Consider the following 17639-nt stretch of genomic DNA (forward strand, 5'->3'; position numbering starts at 1 on the left):
ATTCAAAACGGCGAAAAATATATATAATATAGTTTGTGACTACGTATAAAAAGAAGATAGGTCATTGATCTTATTCTTCATTAATTTGGGCGCCATTGGTCACTGGGGAAGTCTTCTCTTGGGTGGGGGGGTTCTTGATGATCCGCCGCGGTTACATATGGAGAAATGTCTCACTCTGAAATCGGAATCACGAACACTTTTGCGGAGTGGCTGTACCTATATGAAGTAGTTATCACAGTCCCTTATATATCCTACCCGAATCTTCTGACTTGCATAAATCACACAGTACTTCCAGTCAGTACTAGTCCTAGTTTGGAAGGAGTAGTAGCTGTTATCGATAAGGAAATGATCGATTGGTACCCCGCTATAAATGCACCTGCCTCAGCTTGATCAAGCACCCCGACAGCAACGTCCTCACAGCACCGATATCGTTTCTCTCAATTGAATTATCTATAATAAGGCTTGTTAGGTAGGTCTGATTATATCTCAACCTATACAACCTGAAATTCAAACAGATCTAATATATATATATATATATCATGAGCAGTACTAGCAATCCAAATCACCTAGTACAGCATCCCGTACCGTAAGTACCAAATCAATATGGCACCACAAAAGATCATAATAGATACCGATCCCGGAGTGGACGATATGCTCGCACTTCTCCTCGCTCTCTCCGCCTCCCCCGACGAACTCGAGCTCCTTCTCATTTCCCTCACCTTCGGTAATATCAACATCGAGAACTGTCTCCGCAACACAGTCTCGCTCTTCCATGTCCTCGACCTCGAGAAGCAATGGCGCAGCTCCCGCGGCCTCCGCACCGGTTTCTCGGCCCTCGAGAACACAAAGCCCATTGTCGCTATAGGCGCAGACCGGCCCCTCGAGGAACAATTACTCGCCGCAGACTACTTCCATGGCCTTGACGGTCTCGGGGGTGTCCACACTACCGTAACCAATCTCCTTCTCCCAGAATCAAGTATACCTTATACAGACTCATACTAACCTCCTCCTCCTCCTCCTCCTCCTCCTCCTCCAGGCGCCCCATTTCACCCCCTCCGAAACATGGTCTCACATCTTCAACTCCACAGCCGCCACCCCAGCACCCCCAAACTTCACACCCTCCTCCACCCCCGCCCACCTCGAGATCCTACGCATCCTCGCAGAAAACCCACCAAACACAATAACCATCATCGCCGTCGGGCCACTCACCAACATCTCCCTCGCCGCAACCCACGACCTCCCAACCCTCCTGCGCGCCAAAGAGGTCATAATAATGGGCGGCGCAATCGACCAAGAGGGCAACGTCACCCCCGTCGCCGAGTTCAACCACTACGCCTGCGCCTACTCCGCCGCGCACATCTACGCCCTCACCTCACCCCACCCCTCCGGCACGCTTCCAATCGGCAGCCGCTTCACCCTCAACCAGGCCCCCGCCCCCGAGAGGCCGCTGAAGCTCAGCATATTCCCCCTCGACATCACCAACCGCCACCTCCTCAGCGAAGCGGTCTGGCGCGCCGCCACAGCGGACCGCAAGGCGCAGGGCAGCCCGCTGGCGCAGTGGTGCGACGTCTTTGTGACGGCAACGTTCAAGAAGATGAAGGAAATGTACCTGCAGAGCACCGGCGGCGGCGGCGAGGCTGCGCGGCGCGACACGGTCGACATCAGCATGCACGACCCGCTGTGCGTGTGGTACGCCATCTCTGCGCTTGCGCGCGGCGAGGAGGGGTGGGTCGTGCACGAGGGGCGGGACATCAGGGTTGAGCCGGCGGGGCAGTGGACCAGGGGTATGTGTGTGGTTGACCGCCGGCCAAAGAATGTGGAGGAGAACTTGGCGGAGGCGGTCAAATTGGGAGATGTGGGCGTGTGGCTGCATAGGGGCCATGGGAACCGCGTGAGGCAGGTGGTGGAGAGTCCGGAGGGGACGGATCGGAAGTTTGGGGGGTGGATGTTGGAGAGGATCTTTGATGTGGTGTTGTAGGGGGTGGTGGTGGATGTAGGACTGGGGTTTAATCTGTGGTTTGTGGTGTGAGTTTTTTTTGGTTGAGTTTTTGGTTGAGTGTAAATGAGAGGATTGGAAATGATCGAATAGGCTTTTTCTTTTTGGCAATCGTGAAAATACTTGTAGGTATGTAGATGTAGATAAATTTTTATGTAGCAAGTCGGCAGCCGGGACTCGTATCTAGGAGATACATGTACGTCCTATCAATCCCCAGCTCTCTGATCATATCAATATCTTCGAATTCTTTATATCCTTTGCGGTCCGCGTAGAGTTATAGTCGTATGTATATACATACAAAATCACGACAACTTTTGTCACCCAATAATATCTCTTGAACAAAAAGAAATCGGGAGGAGTACAGATCTGAGGTTTCAGTCTAGGACTTGAGCCAAGTTCACTGCAACTCCGAGTGGATATCGATCATTGACCTGAAGGGACACTACACGGCGGCATCACCCGGCGCTGCGGAGGAGAGCAAAACCCTAACCCTGGACACTGAAATTTAACAAACTTTATTTTTTATTTGTGGATGTATCTACCGATAGAAAAAAGAACAAGCACAAGAATACATGTAGTCTATCTAACACATCTAAGTATTACAGCCCCCCCTCCCCCCCCTCCCCCCCTTCCAAACCTCAACAACACTTCGGGGGTGCGTCTATAGCTATCAAAATAAAAAATAATATAAAAAAAAAAAAAAAGGATCAATGTGATAATAACCCCCCCCCCCCCTCTTTAGTAAAACCTCCCCACTTTCGTCAGCCCCTCCTCGTCGCCGCTCCGGATCTCGTGCTCAAGCAGGTCAAGCCCCAGCATCGACTTTGCAATCTCGCACCCCCGCGCGCGCTCGGCCTCGATGCGCTCCCACGTCCAGTACGCGTCCAAGCACATCGCGGCCGCCGTGGTGTCGGTCGCCGTTATCGCGGCGTCCAGCTGCGCCAGCACCTCCTTCTCGCTCTTGTGTGCGCCCCCGTTCGCCAGGTTCTTGATCTCGCCGTTTCCGTTCGCGGCGGGCGCGACCTTGGCGCCGGATGCCGAGGACTCGATGGGCCGCGGTGGCAGCAGCTGGCACTCGGTAAAGATCTCCTCGGGCTTCACGGTGATGCGGCCCATCTTGAAGACATACTTTGACAGCGCGCTGGCAAATATTTTCCTGCTGCCGTCCTTCTCCTTCTTAATGCTGACAAAGTGGGACACAACCCAGACCCACTTGCCGTCCCAGCCGAGCAGGCGCGAGACAATCTCGTACTTCTCGAACGGCTTGATTTCGCGGCGGAAGAGGCAGGTCACGCCGGCGAGGGCGACGTAGAGCGAGCGGCGGGTGCGTAGGGAGCGCTTGATGAGGTGGCAGATGAGGTGGGTACGCGCAATGTCGAGGTCGGAGAAGTACGTGCTGTTGGATTTGTGAAGGTTGAGGTCGCACTCGTAGAGGGGGGAGCGGGAGGTGGAGGAAATGGGGGAGAAGAGGTGCGAGGGGGTGGGGTGGAGGGAGCGGCGGCGGAGGAGGTGGTGGAAGAGGGAGCGGTAGAAGCGGAACTAGAGAGGGGGGGGGGGGGGGGTTAGTATAAAAGCGCATGTGTGGTTCGAAGGGGAGGAATTGGGGTGCAGGAGAGGAGAAAACTCACGTGCCACGTCAGGGGAATGTTCTTGATATTGATGAGCGCCATGAACACGAAGAAGATCTTGAACATTGTGCCCCAGCCCAGCGGGCCCGTCGGGGTGAGCTGTAGGAGCTTGCTGAACACGGCCATGGCGAAGGTTTCGGGTGCGGACGCGGTCGTGTCGTCGAACAGCGGTTGGGAGGTGTTGGATATTGTCATCGCGCCCAAGAGGGAATGGCAAAGCTTATATCTAGGATTGGATCTGAGGCTATGCGCCAAGAAAGAGAGCCGGAATGTGATCGATCAAAAGACAGATTTTGGCTGACTTGTTCAATTAATTCGTTGCTCGTGAAAGGCCGAGGAATAAGCAATGTTTAGTTGGTCTGGTTGGCTGGCTGGCTGTCTGACGGGGGCTAGCTAACTGGCCGGCGCAGGGGTTTTGTGGGGGTTGTACGTGCTACTGTAGATATTTCAGCGGTCACGTCTTCCTCGAGAAGAAGATATGAGGATAAGAAGGAGCTGATGGAAAAGAAGAGGAAGAGAGAGGAGCCTTATGAAAGAGTCGAGAAAGAGAAAGAAAAAAAAAAGGGACCAAGGCCTAATTGTCCCGCTATGTAGCAAAAAGGGGATAGAGAGTTATATGAGTGACAATTAATGCAACTGGATTCGGACGCCTATTAATACCGAGATCCATTAGTTAGAGCAGAGCCTGGTTTGAGCCTAGATTGCGCACCTCACTTCACTTCAACCTCAACCACCACAAACCACCACAGCAACCATAAACCCCAATCCCCCCAATTCCCCCCAATTCCCTCCTCCGGAGAAATATCAACACCGGCTGCAAGACCAGATCTGGAAAATTCGGGAGACCGGATTCCACGGCTCCGAAGGAAGAAGCCTCAACAGAAAAGAAAAGAAAAGCCCAACCAAATGCCTTCTGGAACCAATTAATGCCCTACATACCACAGGGGTCGAGTGACTCCGAGTGAGTTTACTATTTACTTATCAGATGCCAGCCAGACTTGCCGAGGCACGATTCTCAGGGTCAGGGTTGGGTTGGAGTGGTTTTTTGGCGTGTCTTGTGTGCTGGGCGACATTGAGAGTGAGTCTGCAGGGATAGCGGATGACGTTCAATTGCTGAGTGGATGTTGAATATGATATGGAATCGTTGAGAGCGAGAGAAAGCTTGGTGGGGTTTGTGAGATAAGGAAGACATGGTAGATTGAGCAAGGGTCGGGGGGGGGGGGGGGGGTACATACTCTCTCCCATAATATATCGTCACCGGGCATGGCAGTCGAGACTCATAATTAAAGTCAAATAGGCAGAAAGGAACTCGACAACTGTAGCCTGTAAGTACTGCTTGCAGAGTAGACTTGATAGAAAGGGGAACACGCTCTACCGCGCGAGCCCGCTATCCATATCAATGACATATCAAGCGACTGTCTCACCGCTGCAGTCCCACGATATTGTCCTTTGTGTTTACTATCCCACCATGTACCCCCGATCCATTGTTTACTCACATCACAGAATTTAAAGTTTGCAAGACAGTCTTACCCTCCCTTACCTCCCTTACCTTGCCTGGTCGTACCGGGGATGTCGTGTGCTGCACGTGCGGAAGGGAGCGAACCTTAAAGCTGCATGTCTGCAGCACAGCTTAAGCTTTGTCGTATCGATATCAGAAATAAGGTACAGGTATTTTGAGTACATGTATTTCTTATGGGCACCCTGTGAATCCTGGAATCCAACGTGGGTGCCGACAATGCCAGATTGATAGACCAGCTGTCGAGGTTGAAGCCTGTCTAGCTTGCAGATACGCAAAGATCATCTAGGTCTCCAAATCTAGAGAATGCTCGACCAGTGCCCTCACTGGTATATCTATCTGTTCTACTTGTACAGTGCTAAGTGTTCTCAGCTAACAAGCCCAGGCCATATGCATTGCGATCCACAGCTACGTACTACCCGAGCACACACATGCACCCAGAGCCCAAAAAGGCAAAGCTACCACCAACGTACTCTACTCTTCTCACCCATGGCATTGGCCCACCGGCGACGAACACTCAAGTGTATTTATCTACATGTACTTACGCCTCCACGAATCAAGAAGGAAGAGATCTACATATGTCACTAGACCAGACCCTGATCTGCCCCCCCCGGCTGTGCAAATATAACCACCATACCCGTCTTGGCACCCTCTCCCTCTAAAAAGCTTGTTACCACGCGACACCCCCATTCCCATCTCCTCTCCACAGTAATTATAAGCTAACAGCTTCCTTCCTTCCTTCCTACCGACTCTACATATCTATCCCACAGCACCTCCGGGGCCCTTACTTACCGCATCTACAAGTCAGCTACTCAGCACCAACACCATGTTCAAAGTACGCCACCCCCCTCTTTCCCCCTCCCTCCTCTCCCCCTCCTTTCCCACCAAGCTAACCCCTCCCAGCGCTCCCCACCCCTCACCCTCCGCGCCCACCGTGCCACCTCCGTCGTCCTGACCCCGGGCGAACTGGTCGAGATCCGAGCCGCCCAGCGCACCTTCGAGGGCGCATACATGCGCACGGCGCTGTCGCAGTTCAGCTTCGCGCTGGTGATCCTGAAGATCTTCACGCAGGAGTTCTACAGCATTGGCGCGCTCTTTGCGGTGTTTGGCGCCTTCATCTTGGGCGCGAGCATGCTGAGGAGGAGGAGCGGGAATAAGCAGTTCTTTAGAGACGGCGAGGGCGAGGCGGGGAAGAGGTTTAGGACTAGTGGGAATGTGGGTGCTTCTTTTTGACCTTTTGGTTTGGTTTTTTTTTTTTGGGGGGGGGGTAGAGGGGAAAGGACTTTGGTTTTGGTTTTTGGGTCTTTGGAAAGAGTGCTAATGGTGAGCGGTGTAGGTTGTGGCGTTGGTGACGGCGATTAGTGTCGCGGCGTACTCGACGCTGCTGGTGCTGGTTTTGAGGTTAAGTTGAGGGTCTTTCGAACTCTCCTTCTCCTTCACTCTCTGTGTGTTTTGTGTTTTTATGTCTTTTTTTTGTTGTTGTTGATTGGTGGCCATGATCAGATGAATGGGAGAGACTCGAAGGAAAGGGTAAGGGAAGGGAAGGGAAACGGTAGGCCAAAATCAAACCGGACCGGACAGGGCCCATCCCCATGCGTAACGATGAAGTGCAAGTTAGCGGGCGTTTGTTTTTCATATTTTTTTTTTCATAGTATTTTTATTGTATATTATTCTGTAGCATGCGTAAAGTACATGTATCTTTTGCTCGATTTTACTTGACTATTTTCTCTGGAGTACTCGGCGATATTGTTTCCTAGATAGCTAGCTGGACATTTGTTTCTCCACTTACCAGCCCTCACATGAGCCCTCAGCTGGTACATAGCACCATCTTGGCACCCCGACGACGAAGCAGAACAATAGCTGCCAAGCTACATACATATTCCTCCGCCGACCGAATCAATGATACCTCACACATGTCTTTCCATCCGACAGAGCACATCCGACACATCAGCCCAGTCCAGCCCCGGCCCGCAGCAGCACGGCTTTCCCTCTTCTCTCTTTCCCGCCCCGCCGGCCAATACAACCACTTGATCGTGGTCCAGAAAGAGGAAAAAGCATCCTACAAAAAAACGGGGGTTACCGGGTTTCTTTGTTTCGTGGAGCCAATCGCCATCTCAAGGCTTAAAAAAAACGGGTGTGTGCTGGTGGACATGTGCACTTTTTCCCATTTCCCATCCCCCTCCAAAACAACCTGATAAACTGTCGTCTCGCTCGCCGGCCCCATCTCGTTGTTGCTGTCATGTTTAAATAAGATTGATTGATCGATGGGGCGGTCGAAATCCAAACGTCGGTTGGGTTGGGCCCTGCGTCATTAGTTGGAACTTGGCCTGGGCCTGGCCGAGCCAAAAGTAATTATCTACAAACAGGAAAAAAAACGTTTGGATGGATGCTTATGAAGCAGCTGCCGAAACCGCGGGGAACCCTGGCCTTAACTAAATACTTATATATCGACGAGTAATCGATCCGTGCTTGCTCTGGCTTACCATGCCTCTCTACATATGCACAAGTATATGTAAACGCCAAAGGTGAGGTGGAAGGAGAGGGAGAGGGGAAAAAAAACAAAGAAAATCATTACCACTCTTGCCTGTCCGCGAATAGAAACCCCCCCAATAACTACAAGTCTACTCTACAACCTTGTGAAAGTCTCACATCGGCCGATTCCCTCAACCAGACCTGTCTAAGAGTAGATAAGTGACTCTGACAGAGCTTACTCTACATACTACGCACCCACCGCCGATTAGAGTAGAGTTATATAAAAAGCAGACCCCGACCCTTCCCTTCTTCGTTCTGCTCCCCCACCCCACCCTACAGCACAACACAGAACACAACGAGCATTAACTGTAATGCTCGGCCTCCAGCTCCCACTTGCCCTCGCGGCGGCGGCAGCCGCCTACTTGGCTTCGGTCCGCGTACTCAGATACCGCCGTGTCAACACAATCACAAAGAAGCTGGGCTATGAGGGCCTCACGTCCGCCCAGATCTATGAGAAGATCACACTGACGGATGCCCAAACCGTACAAACCGAGCTTTTGCTCCGAGAGTTCCCCAAGATCATGTATGTTTCACTTCAATTTGCGCTCTTCAAGGTAAGGAAGACCCCCCCTCGTCCGCGCCTCTCGAGTCTAGCTAGCTATGGATGGCCGGGCTAAGAAAACAAACCCCATGGGGGTTACATATAGACATATGCCTTCCCATTCATGAGCGCCATTCTCGTCAAGTCCGGGCAGCTCGGCACGGCCAAGCCCGCCCCCAAACGCTACGTCGACACGGTCGTCCTCGTCGCCGAGTGGATGCGCTGGCCGCTCGACTCGGAGCGCGCCTCGCTCGCAATCGCCCGCACAAACTATCTGCACTCGCAATACGCGCAGTACATCAAGCCCGATGACTTCCTCTACACGCTCATCCTCTTCGCCACGGAGCCCCTAATATTCATCTCCAAGTACGAATGGCGGCAGCCCACGGAGCTCGAGAAGGCCTCATTTTGGCGTTTCTGGTATGAGGTTGGTGTTAGGATGAATATACCGCCCGAGACGATCCCGAAGACGTGGGATGCGATGGCAGAGTTCGCGAGGGAATTCGATGAGAAGATGGAGCCGGCGGAGAGCAATCACCAGGTTGGCAAGATCACGTTGGGGATGCTGCTGTGGTGGTGCCCGGAATTTGCGAAGGGATTTGTGACGATGTGTGTTTGCAGCGTGATGGGGGAGCCACTGAGGAAAGCTATGATGTAAGGGATATCCCAAACCTGCCCCCCCCCCCCCCCCCCCCTCCCTCACTCTCCTTCCAGAATATCAGTAAAGAAAATTGATGGGCTTGGATGTTGACATTTGATTTGGGGTACAGGTTTCCCGAAGTTCATCCAGTAGTGCCACCTATCGTCAACTCCGTCATTGCTCTCCGCAGGTTCTACCTAAGGCATCTTAGTCTCCCGCGCATGAGGCGGGTGGAGAAGCTTAGCCCGACTGTGAATCCGGAGACTGGGTGCTATAACATTGCCGTCTATGACGTGGATCCATGGTATGTTTCCGCCGCCCACAGCAATAGCTTCTGGTCCTGGTATGCGTGGGCAACAGGGAGGCCATATATTCAGAAGGGGAAGCATGATGAGGGCGGATACCGTATTGAGGAGGTGGGCCCGAAAGTATTCGAGGGCAAGGGTGTGGATAAGGTGAAGAAAGATGCGGAGAGGATCAGGGAGATGGGCGTGGGTGCCGGCGGGGGTGGGGTTTGTCCCTTCAAGATCTGAGGAGAGGTTGAGTTACGGCCAGTGGAATTGCGGATATGTTGTGTATGGTTGACTATGGGGGGGACTGCGAGTAAGTAATTATACTTGGTTATGTCTCGAGGTGTAGTTTATGATTGTCCACGAATATAAGATCTGATGTTGGTATATGCTTTTGTCCTACGTACCACCAGATTATGCACTGTACCACACCCAAGAAAGTCTAAAATCTTTATATATTAAGGCGGGAGAGGTTCCTTCCCTTTTATATGATTATGAATTTTCCGCAGCCGGCTAATGTAGAGTATAGTAATCACAAGCTTTGGGTTAAGTGATAGGCAAGGTGAAGAGGTAGCATGCAGCCGATAATTCTTTACCAGCGCGCGCCTAGATTCAAGGTATGCCTGCCGGCCACGAGTCCGAGTCCGGAGTTTTCTCATCTCGCATGATGATTTGGGCCTTCTCGAGCCTCTCAGGTACATACGAGATGAAACATCTGGCTGGCTTAATTGATCAGGCGGTAACTAGCTGTGACTGGTCAGACTGCAGCTTGGCTATCTGGATTACAAGTACATGTAGTTGTTCCTCTAATTATGTATGAACGGAGAGAGGAGTACATATGCTGGCTGTGGGAAAAGGATTGTCTCGAACCATGGACTAAGAATGCATTCTGCGGTATGATATCATTATCAATGTAGTTGTTGTATTATATAATGTTTTGCAGTTGATGTGCATGTTCGTGACTTGGCTCATGGGTATGCAAGGTTTGAAGATCAGTTTGTTGAGATGATCCTAGGTACTCAATGACAGTTCATATGTGTATCGTCACCAACGAGTGTGAAAACATTATGTGGCTATATATATAGTTCTATGCCATAAATCATGGGACGGCGCGGCGTAGCAACCTCCCGGGCCACCGCAACTACCCACCCAGCTACCACAATTGATCCTTTGGAGAGCTGGTTTTTTGTATAGTTGTTAAATAGTAGCTAAATAAATAATTTGACATTTAATATCTTGTGTACCAACCCCTTGCCTTTATAACAGCTCTATGCTCCTAGGCATGCTCTCAACTAGCTACCAAATAAATCATCAGGTAACAGTTCCCAGCAATGAATTAGACCTTCCTCCACGAGGGGCTTTAATACTTAAGGTGATCTAGTACCATATGCCAAATGGGGGTACTGTTGATGGTAAAGCTTCTTGAGGTGTACCCAAACATGTTCAATGGGATGGAATAGGCAAGCCAGTCCTCCAGAACATCTACCCTATTCTCCTCCAACCAGAGTTGTAAGACTCCGGTTTTTTGCCACAGCAGGGAGGCTGGTCATTCTCTCCTAGCTGTCTGGCGGGGTACATGGTCTCCAGGCGCCATCGGTGGTGGTGAAAGATTTTGTGTTCAGGCGTTGCGACCTCACGCCTTCCCATGACTTATGGCATGGCGCTGTACATATATAGCCGAGAGGATATAACCGGCCGAAAGACAAAAGAGCCACGACGCTAGTCACACGAGTTTAATAGGTGGTACCAGTGACCAGTCCGGAAGCAGTTGGCGGTAGCTGCCATCTATATCATTGTGATACAACGCCCCTATATAGATATCTCCTCCAAGTTTTACGTTGCAACCACGTTACACAGGCAGAAAAGTCTTTAACTATTAGGCCTCACAGCCCAGAATAACCCCCTGCAGCCATGAGCACCAACCCCCCCCCCCACCTGGCAGGCCACCCCCTCCCAGAACACCTCCAAGCAAGGGCAGCCTTCGCCGCCCCCCTACTCCACCTAGTGGACAAGCATAAGCTCCTCAGTAAGATGGGCCTAGAGGATAAGTCCCCTGCCACTGACGACCTCCTACAACACATCGCCTCCACCTTCCATACCCAAGACCCCGGTTTGAACCCGGTTAAAGCCATCATCTCCCTCCTCCTAGGCCTCTCAACCCAAATTGAGAAACTCACCACAGAGGTCCACACCCTATCCGCGAGACACACCGCCGACGTTACCCTCCTCAACTCACGCATCAATAACTGCACTCCTCAGCACTCCCCAGCCTCCGCCCCCCAGGCCCGCCCTCCCCCTCAACGACAACCTACCAACCAACCTCGCCAGCCCTCACGCCCCGCCCCGGCCATTCCTCTCCCCCAGGGTTCTGCAACCGAAGGAGCAGAGCCCTACCTCAACGACCCCATCGAAACCATCGACCAAAACGGCAATAGACGCCTCCTTACCTATGCCGAAAAACTCAAACAACACCAGAACAACTCCCGTCCCGCCGCCCCCTCCCCCGCCACTTGGAATACAGGCCCCCGCAAACCCTCAGCTCCCCAACCAGCAACAAACCTCCCCACCGCCCAACGCCGGTTCTTCGCAACCAGATCCAACCCCGCCCCCTTCCCGAACCACCAGCAACTCGAAGCGAGACTCCCCTCCGACCTCGGAAGGGTCCTAGCCAACGCAGGCCTCACCCACCCACACACCGCCCTACAGGTCCAGGTCAACCGCAATGGCACAATTACCTGCACCGCCTCCCCCTCCACCCCCGCCAAAGACATCGCTCCCTACTTCCCCGGCCTCCTAGCAGTCCTGAACCTCGCCTGCAGCGCTACCGATAACCCGCTCAACGACTTCCAACTCGCACCAACCAACGTCGACTACGCCATCCACAACGTTCCCATCTTCGCTCTCGACGTCCCAGAATCCCTCTTCACTCCCCACCTCGCCGAAGCAGTTGCCCTCACCACCGGAGCATCTGTCTCCAGAGCCCGATACCTCTCCAAGCCCGAAAATAGAATCGGGAAGACCACCACCTCAATCGTCATCTCCGTCCCTGCCAACGACACTGACAAGATCGGAGACCAAATCCGCCTATTCGGACGCTCCCGCCGATGCAATAAACTCTGGCCAGCATCCCCCAATACTCTCTGCCGCAAGTGTGCCCGCCTAGGACACGCCACAGAAGGATGCCAATCATCCTCACCAACATGCCCACTCTGCGCAGGCAACCATCTCCGCAAAGACCACCGCTGCCCCAACCAAACCTGCCCCAACAACGGCCACCTCAAACCGGTCATTGAGTGCTGCTGTAACGGAGCCATTTCAACTGTCTGGTGTATGAGTACACACAGGGCCCGGTTACATGCTGAGAGTTATTGTTAGAAGCCAGTTGCACAGTGACATGCAAGTACCGGCAGTGTGGTTAGCTACCAACTGTCAGAGTAACTACATTCTGAGCGCTAGGAAGAGGATCTACTCATGGGAGCAATGACTGACGAGTCTGTGCCTCGCCAATGATTAGAAGGCTAGCCAGAGTGAAGCTCTGAGTGCTCAGCGATCCTCCACATCCTCTGAGCATTGGAAGTCCGCCAGCAGTGGAAGAGACTATGCCTGGGAAGTCTACAATAAGCGGAAGCTCTACAGCAATGATTAAGCTTACACCTGAGCGGCAGCTCATTCATGCAGGCCCCTAGTTGTGTGGCAACAAAGGCTGCAGGTGTTACAAAGGCTTTGACTAAGGGTGGTTGCCTTCGGAATCGGAAGCACTCGCTGACGCTTAGAGAGAAGCGGGGTAGCGATGGTATTGCTCCCCTTCCACTAGGAGGCAGCACCGGAACTTAGTAAGGAAGTAGGAGCAGAGAATAGAATCCTTTGGAGTATAAGTACTCAGGATCATTCCCGCCCAACTGACCTGATCCTCATCTTCGAGTAGACCATTATCGGTAGCAGAGCCCTTAAAGATTATTGAGTTCTAGCGATAGTATCTTTGAATAAATCTGCACCTGATTTCTATCTTGCACGGCCGCATCTATTCTATTGGATTCTAGCGATACATAGATAGGCTGCCCCCGTTACAGCTGCGCCACCTGGAAAGCCAAATGCATTAACTGCTCTGGCAACCATACAGCATCCTACAGAGAGTGCCCCGCCAGGCGTACCCGCACATCGCCTGCCCCTCAGGGCTCCGCTCCTGCTCCTCAAACCTCCCCAAACAGCCCCCCACCAGCCACCCACCTCCAACCCGCCACCCCCCAGTCCACATCAGTACCCGCACCTCAACAAGAAGAGGCTGCGGAAGAGGACTCAACCATGTCGCAGTAATGCCAGCACGATCCTCCTCCCTCCCCTCCTCCCCCCCCCCCTCAATCACCCACCATTCAGACATATCCAGCGGAGATCCTTCCAGCAATCTCTTTACAATAATCCAACTGAACTGCGCAAGAAGCAACGCAGTCTTTCTTTCACTCTTTTCTTCCTTCTCTAAACAACGCCCCCCCCAAATTGTCGCAATACAAGAACCCTTCACCCTCCTCAACCACCCCCTTAACGCACCAGGATACGAATGCGTTTACCCCCCAACTGCAGAAGACGAACCCGTATCAGTCGCCTTCTACTTACACCTCGACTTCCTACAACACACCTCCTACTTCCCCATCAACTTCGACAGAGGCGACGTCTTCGGCATAGCCATCTACTGGAGAAACCCCGATAACCCCCTCCTCCCTGCACAACTAGAAATAGTGAACGCCTATAACCGACACATCTCACCCAGCAGAAGATCAATCCTCCCGGAGACGATATTCCGCAACACCAGAAACCCCTCCATCATCTGCGGGGACCTCAATATACACAACATCCGCACCGACCCTCATCGCACCATAAACAGAAGAGAGGAGTCACTCTCCTCCCCCTACTTCTCTACAGCCGCAGCTAATGGCTACTCCCTACTCAACATCCCCGGCAGGATCACCCGAATCTCTCCCAACCCTCTTCAAAGACACGGGGTCATCGACCTAGCCTTCGCAAACCCCCCTGCCCTTAACCTCTTCCACTCATGGTCCAACAGACTTCCCAATGCAGGTTCCGACCACACACCAATCAAACTACAGTTCACTCTCTCCCCCAGCATGACCTCCCTCCCCACTCACACCCCCGACTGGAAAAAGGCCCCCTGGCCCGCAATCCAGGAATCACTCCGGAAAACCTCCCTTCCCCCGATCTCATATCCAATCGACCACTGGTTTGGAAGCGCCCTAGCAGCCATCACCGAACCAGTCCTCGTTGCCACCCCGTCCAAAAGGCCGTCTACATGGTCGAAGGCATGGTGGTCCCCATACCTCTCAACACTCAGAAGGATCTTCAACTCCGTCACCAGAGCATACAGGAAAGGACTTTCACCCCCTTTCGAATACAAAGCCGCCCGCAACGCATACTTCTCCGCCATCCAGGAAGCCAAAAAAAGACACTGGAACGACTTTATAGCCCAAGCCGACTCACAACAGGTATGGGCCCTCAGGAAAACCGCGACCCGGAACAAGGAGACTAAGCTCCCCAAATTCCCAAATGCCTCCTCCCCAGCCGAGGTCAATCAAGCCCTCATATCACACTTCTTCCCCCCACAACCAAACCCCACCACAGCTCCCCAACCGGGCTTCTTCCCTGATACCCCAGAAGTAACAGCCGACGAAGTAGCCAAAGCATTAGCCGCCTCCTCAAACAACTCAGCACCAGGACCGGACACTTTTCCTCCCGTAGCCTGGAAACGAATCCACCAAGGAAACCCATCCCTCATCCCCCAACTCCTCACCCCCCTCCTCAGAAGCGGGTATCACCCGATAGCACTTAAGAGCGCCCTCGGTGTCATTCTCCCTAAGCCCAACAAGCCAGACTACAACTCCCCTGCCGCCTACCGGATCATAGTCCTCCTTGAGACGGTGTCAAAAATCCTCGAACGGATAGTGACGTATCGCCTCCACGCATTCGCCTCTTCGTCACGCCTAATACACCCCCATCAATGCGGCTCAATCAAAGGACTGTCCACAGCCGACGCCGCAACAACCCTCCTGCACGAAATCAGACTCCTCCAACGCGGGGGACTGAAGGTCTCCTCCCTCTTCCTAGATGTCAAAGGGGGCTTTGATCACGTCATCCCCTCAGTCCTAGCAGATACCCTCCGCAGCAAAAACACCCCCCCATACATGGTCCAATGGGTCCTCTCATTCCTATCGGACCGAAAATGTACCCTCCTATTCCCAGGCGGCCCACGCGCCTCCCTTCCAGTAGCCGTCGGAGTGCCTCAAGGCTCCCCCATCTCTCCTCTCCTATTCTGCATATATGTAGCGCCACTTCACACGGACCCAACCCCCGGCATCACCATCTCATATGTCGATGACTTCGCCTTCACAGTCGCCTCCCCATCCCACCAACAGAACGTCGCACTGCTAGAAAATGCCTTCCAAAAGGCAACAGACGCAGGCACCCCACGCAACATCCACTTCTCCCTCCCCAAAACAGACCTCATCCACTGGCGCACCAGCGCCGATAGAAGTGCACCCTCCACGCTCCCCATTACACTCAACCGGACCCCCCTCAACCCCAAAAGAGAAATCCGCTGGCTGGGCCTTCAGCTCACCGACAACTTCAACACCTTCAACCACTTCTCTAAAAGGTGCGCCTCAGCACAAACCTCCTTCGCCATCATAAGAGGATTCACTTCAGCAGGCAAAGGCCTCACCCTCCTCAATTGCCGACGACTAGCAGTCATGGCAATCCTCCCCATGCTCACATACGGAGCCTCCATCCTTGTCCCAACAGCACGAGCACTCAAGAGACTCGAAACCACCTGGCACTCAGTCCTCAGATGGGTCACCAACTGCTTCAGATCAACCCCCCTCTCAATACTACAAGCCGAAACATCCTTCCCACCACTCGCCCTATACATCCCCTCCCTACGCATCAGATATGCCGCGAGAATCCAAGCCGCATCCCCCGCATACAACCCAGTCACCGCACGCACCCCAGACTCCTTCCACACACTCTCCACCTACAGAGAGACATCTCACCGACACCTACTAAGAGGCCGCCCAAACCCCCCCGTCAATTGGAACTCGACCAGGAAAGGGGTAGCCCGCCTCCCCATAGACGACCTCTGCCACGCACTACTCACCAACTCACCAACCTTCGCCCAGAACCCCAACACCATCCACCCAGGCCTGGCACTCTCTATCAAAAAAGACACCATGCAAATCTGGAAGAATAACCCCCTACCAGACTACTACAAATTCCCAATCAGCACTCGTCCACACCCCCACCTCAAGCTCGACCGCTTCATCGCAGGACGCATATGCCAAATGCGGGCTCATAAAAAGCTACCTAGCGGCCCACCCAACATGGATGTCCCAGGACCTCCCCCCAACATGCCCCAGATGTCTACTCGAAGACGAAGACCTCGAACACGCCATCCTACGCTGCCCTGAGCGCAGTCCCCAGAGGGCAACCCACATCCCCTTTGCTAAAACCCTCGACGACCTTTGGTCACCCCCGCCTCACTTGCAGCTCTCTCCTCCTACATAAGGGCAACCAAAACCGGGTTCCCCCCACAAATGGGCCCTCCAAAATCCCCACCCTACATCAGCAAGCTCGCCTATTACCCAGGGCGCAGCCCCTACGTCCTGGCGGGCATTCTGCGCCACGAGCGCCCAGCGCGTCCGGCACCGCCAGAGTACAACCTTCGCGCCAGCTCCGCCGCAGGACCGTCCCACTCTCTGGGACCGCCAGGAGATATGGCTCACGTCCGGAGGGCACTCGCCAATGCTCTGGTCGCCTGGGCCGCCATGAGATTCCCTCCCCCTCCGGAGACGCTAGGATGGAGTGACTCCGCCCACAGCACCTAGGAACTTTTGCTTCTTTTGATTACGTCAGTAGTACACGCGAGCACTTCCCAATGCTCTCACAGTTTTCTTGAATGCTCTCACGGCACGACGAATGCTCTCACGGCACGGCGAATGCTCTCACGGCACCGCGAATGCTCTCACGGCACCGCGAATGCTCCCGCGAATGCTCCCGCGAACGCTCCCGCGAACGCTCCCGCGAGGGCTTCCGCGAGTGCTCCCAGAGCACTCACCAGTGCTCACAGAGCTGAGGCATTCGTCATACCCACTCAAGGTGAGGCAACCCTCACTTGGGCTCCTTTGGATTGATACACCGTCCTCAAAGGATAGGAAGGCCGCACCAGTCCCTCAAAAGATATCTAACGTGGGTATCCTCAACGCCGCTGTACGGTCAGTCGCGGGATACTGATACGAGCACTGTCCTGTATACTGGTGACGACTACCCAACCTTTGACGGACGTGTATGTTTCTGTCGATTCGTGAAAGGCATAATTAGCCTTGAGGTTGAGGCCATGGTACGGCTCGGTCTGAAAAGCTCAATGTCCATGCATAAGCAGCAACATGGACTGGAAAAAGGTGCAGGATGACTTTACTGGTCGGAAGACCAATGCCT

The 17639-nt window shown here is 53.4% G+C and overlaps 6 protein-coding genes across 6 annotated transcripts; 5 read left to right on the forward strand and 1 right to left on the reverse strand.

Moving 5' to 3' along the window:
- Positions 1-603: 603 nt before the first annotated feature.
- LAJ45_06609 (uncharacterized protein) lies at positions 604-1978 on the forward strand (the record flags this gene model as incomplete). The annotated part of the gene is made up of 2 exons (XM_046116172.1): positions 604-948; positions 1037-1978. The coding sequence occupies 2 exons, from the start codon at positions 604-606 to the stop codon at positions 1976-1978; spliced, it is 1287 nt and encodes a 428-aa protein (XP_045970833.1).
- A 756-nt stretch (positions 1979-2734) lies between these two features.
- On the reverse strand, positions 2735-3819 carry LAJ45_06610 (uncharacterized protein; the record flags this gene model as incomplete). Its single annotated transcript, XM_046116173.1, has 2 exons — positions 2735-3535; positions 3625-3819. 2 exons carry the CDS (start codon positions 3817-3819, stop codon positions 2735-2737), a joined length of 996 nt encoding a protein of 331 aa, XP_045970834.1.
- Positions 3820-5446: 1627 nt separating this feature from the next.
- On the forward strand, positions 5447-6551 carry LAJ45_06611 (uncharacterized protein; the record flags this gene model as incomplete). Its single annotated transcript, XM_046116174.1, has 5 exons — positions 5447-5469; positions 5526-5663; positions 5945-5975; positions 6044-6355; positions 6477-6551. The coding sequence occupies 5 exons, from the start codon at positions 5447-5449 to the stop codon at positions 6549-6551; spliced, it is 579 nt and encodes a 192-aa protein (XP_045970835.1).
- Positions 6552-7983: 1432 nt separating this feature from the next.
- LAJ45_06612 (uncharacterized protein) lies at positions 7984-9386 on the forward strand (the record flags this gene model as incomplete). Its single annotated transcript, XM_046116175.1, has 3 exons — positions 7984-8226; positions 8320-8867; positions 8984-9386. 3 exons carry the CDS (start codon positions 7984-7986, stop codon positions 9384-9386), a joined length of 1194 nt encoding a protein of 397 aa, XP_045970836.1.
- A 1668-nt stretch (positions 9387-11054) lies between these two features.
- LAJ45_06613 (uncharacterized protein) lies at positions 11055-12789 on the forward strand (the record flags this gene model as incomplete). Its single annotated transcript, XM_046116176.1, has 2 exons — positions 11055-12428; positions 12658-12789. The coding sequence occupies 2 exons, from the start codon at positions 11055-11057 to the stop codon at positions 12787-12789; spliced, it is 1506 nt and encodes a 501-aa protein (XP_045970837.1).
- A 3949-nt stretch (positions 12790-16738) lies between these two features.
- Positions 16739-17029, forward strand: LAJ45_06614 (uncharacterized protein; the record flags this gene model as incomplete). Its single annotated transcript, XM_046116177.1, has 1 exon — positions 16739-17029. One exon carries the CDS (start codon positions 16739-16741, stop codon positions 17027-17029), a length of 291 nt encoding a protein of 96 aa, XP_045970838.1.
- Positions 17030-17639: the final 610 nt, after the last annotated feature.

This window comes from Morchella importuna, assembly GCF_003444635.1.
Source record: "Morchella importuna strain M04M26 chromosome Unknown Morimp01GS019, whole genome shotgun sequence".
Taxonomy (NCBI): domain Eukaryota; kingdom Fungi; phylum Ascomycota; class Pezizomycetes; order Pezizales; family Morchellaceae; genus Morchella; species Morchella importuna.